The sequence below is a fragment of the Caenorhabditis briggsae genome, assembly GCF_000004555.2.
Source record: "Caenorhabditis briggsae complete genome, chrIII, whole genome shotgun sequence".
Taxonomy (NCBI): Eukaryota; Metazoa; Nematoda; class Chromadorea; order Rhabditida; family Rhabditidae; genus Caenorhabditis; species Caenorhabditis briggsae.
In genome coordinates, this window is record NC_013490.2 from 10,742,065 (window position 1) to 10,752,970 (window position 10,906).

Below are 10,906 nucleotides of genomic sequence, written 5' to 3' on the forward strand. Positions count from 1 at the left end.
TCGATACCATTCATTTTGTAGCCACCTATTTGAATCCTCCGTCTAAAGATTTACATGAGTTACAATTGAGATACGATCGGCATCAGGTACTAAAGAAAACGACGAACACTAACATGAACTAGTGTGTAAATTTCAGATTCCGATTGATATCGTGAACGATGCTCAGAAGCTTCTGGACGATTTGGGAAAAAGTGTTGAGGAAATGAGATATCAGGCGCCACCACAAAGCCAACCACCTGCACGTCATCTCACTTTCCTTCAACGTACTCTGGGCGGATCAAGCGCCCCAAAAAGCAGTTCGCTTCATCAAGAACAGCAGCAATACGAGAGAGACACCAGAAGTATGCCTGCATCGAAATTTTGGCCTCTGGCAAAAAGCTCCTATCCAATATTGCACGAAATCGCCCGAAAAGTTCATGCGATTCAAGCTTCGGAAGCAGATGTAGAAAGATCTTTTTCAATCATAAAAAACTTGTACACACCAAATCGTCAGAGCCTGGACTTAAAAATGCTGGAAAAGTTGATGATTTTCAAAGAAAAAGATCGATTCGACACAGGCGAGACTTGAAGATTTTGATGCATGAACACAAGCTTTTTTTGTTAATTTTCTTGAATTTGTTGTCATTTTCTCTCCCCTGTTATCTCAGTGTTGAATAAAAGATTTCTTGACTTCCTCCTTTTTTTTAATGCTCTAAATATCGAAAAATCGAGAAAACTCTCAAAAAATGCCTGATTTGCTGAAAAAGAGCGAGAAAAAACAAAAAATTAAAAAAAAAACGCAACTCGTAATCATATTTGCGAGGCCGGCCGAGGCCGGCCGAGGCCTCGCGAGGCTTTTTCTCAATGAAGCGAACTTGCGACGGCCTCAGCCGCACAAAATTGCGCGAGGCCTTCGGCCGGCCGAGGCCGGCCTTTTGGACAGCCCTGAGTTATTAACACAATTATGGCAGATAGGACGAAAACTAGAAATTAGATTCCTATTTAAAAGAAATATTTTCATATAATTCTCATTTCTTCATCTGAGAAGAAAATCATGGTAAAGTCAGCTAATTTCGTAAAAAAATTTAAATTTGAATTCCGCGGGCTATTCAAAGGATAACCATCCATGACCGCATGCTATCTCTTCGAAACCCAAAAATACTGTAGTAAATCAGAAAAACAAAACATTGGCCTAAAAGTGGGGTCATTCTCTCATTCTGATTTTTCTTTCACTCATTTTGTTCTTTCATTTCTAACTCCGCGTTTTAAATTTGCGTTACTTCGAATTAGAGCGTCGCTCTAAATTTTGACTGATAGTCAAAAACTTCATTCTGGATGGGCTGAGTCCTAATATCATAGCATTGGCATACCACTAGGAAACCGTTGGCAGCTTTTACGCCAATTTTGTGAATTTGTTCCCGGATATCTTTCCAATAATCCCTGCATTCACTTTTTAGCTTCTCCGTTATGATCTTCTGGTTCAAGCGACACTTCGATGAGGCAAAATTGATCTTATCTTTAGTTGAAATCAAGTTCTCCTTGTCATTTTTAAGCTTCGCATACTGCTGCTTAAGCTCCACTAGCTTCTCCTTATGATGGTTTGGGGTTTTGGAACGATTCTTCCGATGCTCCACAAGGAACACTTTGACGTTTGGAATGTTCAGTTTCTGATGCATATCAGCTCCGAAATTGAGATAGTTTGAGATTATCCTTTCGAAATGTACCAAAGTTGAGAGAATTTCTGATAGTGATAATAATGATTCAGAAAGATGAATAATTCAGAAAAATCAGAATAGAACTTTCCAAAAAAAAAATGAGACGTCTATTCAGTCAAGTCGTCATACAGGAGTAAATGAGTGTAAGATCGGCCAAAACGTGATTTTCGGAATTTTTCCGGTTTTTCGTTTCCGGGTCACGGTGATGGGTCCAAACTTTCGTACGTAGGTTTCGAAGGGAGACCTTTATTTTTCATGTTGACACCTTTTCACGAACATTGACCTAAATAGGTATTTCAGTGCAAGCGAAGGGTGGAAGCATCATTTTGTGGAGCACTGTACTTCACATTCTACAACACGCCCGTTGTATTCAACACTCTACTGTGAAAGGTCGAAATCAATGATTATCTTGATTAACAGGGAAGCTAACAGGAGAAGCGTGCGGCGCGCTTGTACGTTTCACCATGTACCGACACCTCCCGGGTTCCGCCGCCCGCTATGTTTTGTGTGTGTGCGTGTCTGCGTCTCTCTTGGTGCCGGCCGCCGCGGCTACACTCCTCGATACAGGATTTTGTGACCGTCGTATTCGGCTCCCCCGCAATCAAAAAAATTTTTTTTTTGAAATGAGCTCCTGGTGTCCAGTACTAGAGACACTCACACACAGAAACACTGAAAAGTAGGAGATAATTATCTTTTCGTGATTTTCTTATTAGACAAGCGGGAGTGTGTGTACGCGTGAGTCTCTGGGAATGATTCGAAAACTTACATTAGAAAGGTGACAAGAAAAAGATGGATTTGAATTATCCTAGTTCAGAAACTTATCATTAGGATCTTAAAGGTGGGGAGACATGAAAAAAATAATGTTCTCGAAATTCCTTTTAAATATGCCCCTCAGAAGTTGAACTTGTGGGGGCGATGATTGAGGGTGCGGCGCCTCTACCGACTGAGCCACGCGGGCAAAGAGAAAGATGCCGCCTGATTGCATACATAAAGGCGAGGACGACAGCTGTACGCAGAGTGACATTAAGCGTTGTACACCGTGACGGTAGAATGCATACCCTAGCTACCAAAAATCCTACGAAAAATCTCCTGTCCTCCCACCTTTAAAAATTTGAGATTTCGGAAATGCAGATTTTTGGAAAATCGGAGACTCAAAAACTTAAAAATAGAAATCTAGGTCATGACCAAGAAATTGAAATCTAGGTTATGACCCAGAAATTGAAATTTAGGTCATGACTCAAAAATAGAAATCTCAGTCATGACTCAAAAATTGAAATTATAGGTCGTAACTTAAAAACTGAAATTTAGCTCATGTCCTAGACTAAAATTTTCGAAACCATCTGTCGCGGCGCTTTTGTTCTACTCTCTTTCTTTGGGTGTCTCTCTGATTTCTACATTGTCTCAATGGGCAGATGGGCGACGCGATAGTTCAATATGACCTTTCTCCGCATTCGTCTCTCACACGCCCTGTATTCTCTATGAGAATTTGTAAAGTAAACAAAAAAGAAGAAGACAGATGTTTAGAGAGTGTAAAGCATGTAAGAGACGCAGAGGAACGCCCATAGCTAACGAACGAATGTCTCTTACCCACATCACTTTTTCCTCACGACGACTTACCGAATAGACGTCTTAATTTTCTCGGGAGTTTTCCGAAAATTCTATAAATGAATGGATTTCGGAGAATTCCCTTTTTGATTTTTTTCAATATTCTCTATTTCTATATTATTCTGATTATTTCTACTAGTCCTAAAAAATGAATGTGATATTTTTCTGAAAATTCAAATAGTAAATGTAAGTTTCCTTTTACAATATTTTAGATATATGGTTTTTATTTTATAGAGTCCGATCGAGGCATCTGGAAACTTGCCATCCTTGCCAAGAGCGACCAGCCTACCACCCACAATGGCCGCATCGGTTTCTCGTTCGACTCAGCCACCGCCAGACACTTCGAGCCAGCTCGCAGAAACCGCCTTGGAAGTATTACCTCGAGATTCCCACACTTCTTCGAAAATTTTCAAGCAGCCTCGTCCACAGATGACCTGCCTTCCAGGATGCGATGATGTGAACACTGAAGCTCAGGTGAGAAGAAAAACTTTATTATCAAGTTTGAACCAGAAAATGTTACAGTTGGAGTGATCGGTGGATACTTGTGACAGCAACAACGAGCGATTCTTCTTCCCGTAGATGGTTGGATCACTGAGAGACGATTCATTTTTTGATTTCATGTAGAACCCTTTGCAAAAAAAAATAAAAATTTGGTCTGTCCATAACTTTGTGCAAACAAGAGATCCGAGTCTAAAACTTGGAGCGTTAACTTGAAACACAACAAAAAACGTTTCTTTGATGGTTATGTTAGATGAGTAGGCTGGCCAAAACGGCGTTTTCTGGCGCCACATGCCGCTTTTAATTTTAGCATTGGCCGCCAGTGCCAGTTTTTAAAGCGGCGTGAATCGCCAGCAAAATTTTTCACAGGCATTAAACGCCGGGTTTTTAAAAGTTGTACTTTTCAATAGAAAATACTTCATAGCGAAAAGATAGAAAAAGAAAAAAAAACAACAGATGATCGACCCGAAACAGTCAAATGGAATGAAATTGATATTTTTTTCCTTCTAAATATTTTATTACTTCTGGAATTCTGTTTGAAATTCTGAAAATCTGGTGTCTGAAGCTTTTGAAAAATGTTTTCCGAAATTTCAGGATTTCAGAATTTTAAAATGTCTACATAAGGTTTTTGTGATTTTAAAAATTTATCGATTTCATGAAACTACACTTTCCTGGAAATTTCCGAACTTCGAATTTTCAGGATTCAAAAATTTTTGAGTTTCCTGGAAATTTCAGTATTTCCATCGTTTTTCAAAAACTATTGTTAAAGTTTCTGTACTGTCATGCTTTACATTTTTGACCGATCAAAAATGTTTTGATTCCTAAGTTTTTAAAATTTAAAATGTCAAGATCACTAAACTTCGGAGTTTTTTGAAACCTGCATTCTGAAGTCCCGAAAATCGAAGTTTACAAATTTAAATTCTAAAAGCCTAAACAACTACTTTTGAACTAAACCTCGATCCAGACATAATCACGATAACTACTAATGGAAGACTAGTGGTACCTTCTCAAATACCAAAGTCGTTCCAACATTTTATAATTCTCATTCTTTCCCTTTAACCTCAATTATCTGACTTCTTGTGAAACATACGACAAAACCGTCAACTGCCAAAATGTTTTTCTTGACATTTGGAGCATTTTATCAGTTGACAGTTTTTTGCTATCTTTCATAAAAACTGAGATAATTAAGATTGAAGCTACATTGAAGGGATAATAGTGACTCAAAAGGTAAATTCTATTCTCAAAAAGAAAGCGGCGTTTGACGCCGGCTTAAATTTTAAACAGGCAAATGTTGCCTGCTCAAAAATTTCGCTGGCTTTTAATGCAAATCACGTGAAATTGAAAGGCCCATAGCTCTGGTACTGGCGGCCAGCAACAACCCTATAGATGAGCATTGAGAAAGGGCTGACTATCCATCCTCCCAGTTTCACGGATCAAGTAAAATTCCTTCTTGGATCTGCACCCACTGCTGACGTTACTTCAGGTTTTATCAATTCTTCAAGTAGTTTTCGTCCTTTGAATGAAGCAAAAAGAGTGGCAACATTTCGTTTATTAGAAGTTAGGTAAATGATATTTGAATGATGATAGGAACGGAAAGAACATCCCATAGACGAGTTTCCACAGCCATTTCTATTATTTTATCGAACAGAAAATATAAATATAAAGATGAATGAACCTTGAAAAAAAATGGGTATTGGGCTTTTGATTCTTCCGCTTACCATTTTCACAACCGGTCATTGTTTGCCAGAAAATGTAAATTTGAGGTTTCGATTCTCGGAATGATCTCAAATGTGACATTTTCCGAACACTTAGCCATATAGGAATGTATAAAAAATCAGAAGCAGATAAAGTTACGTCCATTGAAGCTAAGCATATCTTGATTCAGAAAAAAATATATTAATTTTCATTGAAAGCTACAAGAGCAAAAATTTCGACGCCATCTAAACTATTTCCGTCTACTTTGTTTGTTCTGGATGCATGGAAAATATATAAAAATGAACTAGCAGCTTACTTGAAAATGAATAAACAGTAGACATTTTTGATAAAGATTTGCATATTTTCTTCGGATAGAATTATGTATTTTTGTGAGGATGGGTAGAAAACTAGGAATTTCTGAACGGCCATAATTGTTAAGAAAAATTGAAATACTTGAGTGAAGGTGATAATAACAAAGATAAACAAAAAAGGGGCAAAGAGGAATAAAACCGCGATTCTGCAAAATAACGTAAACACTCTAGTAGAACCTCACTTGAACCGTCAAGTTTGAGCCCATGTATCTCATTTTCTGAGAGAGATATCAAAAAAAGGTTAACTAATAAGATGTTGCTGATATCCTGATAAACTTTTTATTAGTTGACAACTTTTTGATATCTTCCAAAAGAAGTGAGGTATATAGGCTCAAAGCGGACGGCCCGGGTGGCGTTCTCTATAGAGTGTTCACGGTAAATGGTTCGCTTGCCCGATTTCAGACAAGCTTTTTGTAATTTTCAATTCCTTTTTTTTCACTTTTTTTCAATTTTGACAGTTTAAGAAACTGACATGAACGAGGTTCCGTGAATATAATCCAAAAGGAGGAGTGAAATCTCTGTAGAGAATATGAGATAATATATTGCATAGATCTTTTTCATCATTGTAAAAAAATGATCGATCATTGGGAATACCAAATTTTGAAATATTTAAATTTCAGAAATTTTCAGATTTTTTCACAGATACATTTTTATCCCGTTCTCGATTCATTCTATTGACGTACACATAAAATGCATACTTGTAACGGGCCGGGCCGGGCCGGGCCGGGCTTTTTCCCGAACTTCGGTGGCCCGGCCCGGCGGGCCTGTCATTCCACAAGTTTTGAAAATTTCAAAAAAGACATAAGGGGGGACCCTTATGTGATTTTTTTCGATCAAAAAAATTTTTTCCAGTTTTTTTGATATTTTTTGATCAAACAGACAAACATTCCAAAAAGCACAAGAAAATATATAAAAAATTGTATTGAGAGCTCAAAATTCGGTTCAAAAAGACAAACTTTTGCTACCGGGCCTTCCGGGCCGTGCCCGGGCCCGGGCTCGGGCCGGGCCGGGCCGGGCCGGGCCGGGCCGGGCCGGGCCGGGCCGGGCCGGGCCGAGCCGGGCCCGGGCTTTGGCGGGCCGGCCCGGAATTTTACAAGTATGATAAAATGGGAATATTAGTTGAAACAGAATAAAAGCGAACAGAATATAAACAGTTCTCCAACCAGTTTCATCTGTATTTTCAAGTAAAAGTATATTGGATTGAAACGGGGGAATCCAAGTTTCATTCATCTTAAAATTTGTGATGAATGGAAGTAAGGATGAATAAGAGAAGTTTTTTTTTGGAAGTTTAAGAAATGAACAAAATCATTTTCACCTGCTGTTGATATATTCTCAAAACTTGTGGCGGCCTACGAACTTGACGTGTTTCTGGAAAATTTGAAAGCACTTTCAGAGCAAACACGACTCTGAAAGCATGCTATGCATGTGCCTATGTTGGCAGCGAAGAAACACTTCCGTACATCTGTTTTGGTCCGAGAATTGAAGCTGTGGAACGTGGCACTAAAAACCAACTTCGACTTCAAAAAAAAGATCTGAATTTCATATTTAATTTTATAAAATAGTGGACATTTTTTTCAGGAGGGTCATTTTTTGGTCCAAATACCTTTTTTGCTAAAAATTTTAATTTTTCCAGGGAAGGGAAGAATATAAAAATACTGTCAATACAAAAAATGTTCAAAATTGTGCTTAAAAACGTTCTACAATACGACCTAATCATTATTTCACTTTTGAAAAAAAAACATTTTTAGACACCCCACGACCATATTTTTGCAGGTGGGGGACAATCCGGGACAAACTATATCTCGTATACCTTAGAAGTCTATAAACATACAATATATGGAAAATCGGCCAGAAAAAACAAGTTTGAATTTTTCTGTACAGTGGATAATAGGCCTGAAGTTGAGTTCTACAGAGAACGCGTCTTAAGACGCGTCTCAAAAATAGAAAAATCAGGTCGAGAAAATGGGAAATCAATAAACTGGGAGGAAAGAAGACGGTAGATGTCCGTGCTGTTCGTATGGGAGAATGGGGGGAAAGACGAGAAGGACGTGATGCGACATTGTGCACAGAGTCACCATTCAACAAGACGCACTGGTTCCAGTCAATAACGTGCGCACTGGTACCAATCGATAACGTGAGAGTCCAGAGGAGGTGAGCAACAGTGCGTGCAATATAGTACACCCCTGCGATCTTCCCATGCGGTTGGTAGAGCGTATTAAGACGCGTTCTCTGGAGAACTCAACTTCAGGCCTATTATCCACTGTACAGAAACATTCAAACTTGTTTTTTTCTGGCCGATTTTCCATATATTGCATGTTTATAGACTTCTAAGGTATACGAGATATAGTTTGTCCCGACTTGTCTCACACCTGCAAAAATATGGTCGTGGGGTGTCTAAAAAAATTGTTCTTTCAAAAGTGAAATAATGATCAGGTCTTATTGTAGAACGTTTTAGGTACTATTTTGAACATTTTTTGTATTGGCGCTGTATTTATATTCTTCCATCTTCCCTGGAAAAATTTCAATTTTTTGCAAAAAAGCTATTTTTTGGACCAAAAAATGATTGCCCTGAAAAAAATTTCCATTATTTTATGAAATTAAGCATGAAATTCAACTTCTACATTAAAAAATACGTTAGAAACCGTTTTGAAATAGAAGATAAACCTGAGCCCCCCTATGAGTTCTAAGCCAAAATGTGCCCAAAAATGAGGTTTCACCGCGTGGGGTACATGGCAACAAAAATTAGACCAAAATCGACCCTCTCCGGTTTTGTTTAAATTTTCACCAGATGTAGTGTTTTTGATGGGTAGCATTCTGACAAAGTTCCGAAATCCGTGCTCATCGTTTTCGTGCATTTTCAGAAGCACCAAAAAAGCGACAAAAATTGTTTCCAAGTCCATTTTCAGTGAAAAAAATACGAGCTCCAGAAACACAATTTTTACGAGCTCCAGAAACACCAATTTTTTAGACACCCCACGACCATATTTTTGCAAGTGTGAGACAAGTCGGGACAAACTATATCTCATATACCTTAGAAGTCCATAAACATGCAATATATGAAAAATCAGCCAGAAAAAAACAAGTTCGAATTTTTCTGTACAGCACTATTTTTGGTTCTGTCAAAGAATATGTCTTAATACGCTCTACCAACCGCATGGGAAGATCGCAGGGGTGTACTATATTGCACGCACTGTCGCTCACCTCCTCTGGACTCTCACGTTATTGATTGGTACCAGTGCGCACGTTATTGACTGGAACCAGTGCGTCTTGTTGAATGGTGACTCTGTGCACAATGTCGCATCACGTCCTTCTCGTCTTTCCCCCCATTCTCCCATACGAACAACACGGACATCTACCGTCTTCTTTCCTCCCAGTTTATTGATTTCCCATTTTCTCGACCTGATTTTTCTATTTCTACGAGTCAGGAAAATATGCCCATCTTTATAGATTTTTCTGCTGGAAAATTTGATAAAAGTTTCTGATAGCTGTCATCGCTCGCAAGATTTTGCGTGTTTATTCAACTATATCATAAACTAGACAAACAATTTTACCAACTAAGATAGTTATCATAAAATTCCTGACCATTTCTAATTTTCAAAACATCTCTAGCTCATGTGGAAAAAGTTATTAATTTTTAACAATTTTTAAATGTTTGGTTGTCCTGGATTTCTGCACGCAGAAGAATTTTTGTCGCCCGTAGAAATGTGGTCCTTACATCCAACATATATTCCTCTCCCGTATTGCGTTGTACACGAAAATCGTTTTTCAGAAATGGTCAATCGTAGTGTTCGAAGATCTCGCAAGGACGCTGCTTCCACTGAAAGGTCATCCAGCGGAGCCAATTTGAAGAGAAGAAGTCGGTCCAACTCTTTAGGATCCGAATCAGAAGATAATGCTCAGGTACAGTTTTTCTCTCGTATTGCATTTTGCACAAAATTCTTTTGGCAAAAAATTCGGGGGGTACAATGATTCGGGGGTACAAGGGGGTACAACTGATTTAGGGGTACAAAATTGGTGATTCGGGAGTACAAAATTCGTGGGTACAAAAATTCAGGGGTACAACGATTGTGATTCGGGGGTACAATTTTTTTCGACGAAGTTTCTGAATTCCTGAATTTCAGAGCTTGAAAATCTCAGAATTCGGAATCTGAGAATTTCGGAACTCCAGAGTCTGAGAATCTGAGAATTTCCGAATTTCAGAACTTCGAAATCTCAGAATTTCAGAACTTCAGAATTTTTAGAATTTCAGAACTTTGGAATTCCAGAATTCGCAATCTGAGAATTTCGCAACTTCAGAATCTGAGAATCTCAGAATTTCGGATCTTCAGGATCTGAGAATGCTAAAACTTCAAAATCTCAGAACTTCGGAACTTCAAAACTTCAGGACTTCAGAATCTCAATATTTCAAGAAAGACAATGGAGAACTGTGAAATGATTTTAACAAATTTTACAAACGGATTTTAATGCCAGTCGATACTTTCCTCACTTCCAATTTTTCTCAATTTTATTTCTTAATTCTTTTTCATTTCCTTTTGTTTCTCAATATTCCTTCGTTTTTTCCCAATTTTCCGTTTTTCCCAATTTTTCTTAATTTTCCTCAATTTTCGCGGTAATTTAAATTCTTCTCATTTTTAAATGATTTTCTAGATCATTGATTGAAGGAAACAATCACAATTTAGAAGTTTCCCACAAAATTCGAAAATCCCAAAAATTGGCCCAAAATGAGCTATTTTCTTTAGAAAATCGTTCGAACAGGCAATGAAACATTACAAAAACTATAGAATTGATTTTTTCGATAAATTACCACGAAAATTTGAGAAAAAATAATGAAAAACGAAGGAAAACGGAGAAAAATGGGAATTGCGAAAAGATCTCAATTTCGCGAAATTTTCCCATGGAAGAGAAAACCCCGCAGCTCGGCCACGGCCATGGACTGATGACGNCATCGCTCACAAATTTTATTTTTGGGATTTTCTCTGTTTTCCTTCGTTTTTCATCATTTTTGCTCAAATTTTCGTGGTAATTTATCGAAAAAAATCAATT

General features: G+C 38.0%; 3 protein-coding genes across 3 annotated transcripts in view; all 3 read left to right on the forward strand.

Moving 5' to 3' along the window:
- Positions 1-136: 136 nt before the first annotated feature.
- CBG24033 lies at positions 137-568 on the forward strand (the record flags this gene model as incomplete). The annotated part of the gene is made up of 1 exon (XM_002648009.1): positions 137-568. A coding segment is annotated over one exon (432 nt), but the record flags the coding sequence as incomplete, so codon positions are not given.
- Positions 569-3,596: 3,028 nt separating this feature from the next.
- Positions 3,597-3,830, forward strand: CBG24034 (the record flags this gene model as incomplete). The annotated part of the gene is made up of 2 exons (XM_045244383.1): positions 3,597-3,773; positions 3,822-3,830. The coding sequence occupies 2 exons, from the start codon at positions 3,597-3,599 to the stop codon at positions 3,828-3,830; spliced, it is 186 nt and encodes a 61-aa protein (XP_045091237.1).
- Positions 3,831-9,634: 5,804 nt separating this feature from the next.
- CBG24035 overlaps positions 9,635-10,906 on the forward strand; it is a gene marked incomplete at both ends in the record, with an annotated part of 5,988 nt that continues 4,716 nt past the window's right edge. Inside the window, one exon of the mRNA XM_002648011.1 lies at positions 9,635-9,763. Coding sequence (XP_002648057.1) covers positions 9,635-9,763 — 129 coding nt within the window. The remainder of the gene's footprint in view (positions 9,764-10,906) is intronic.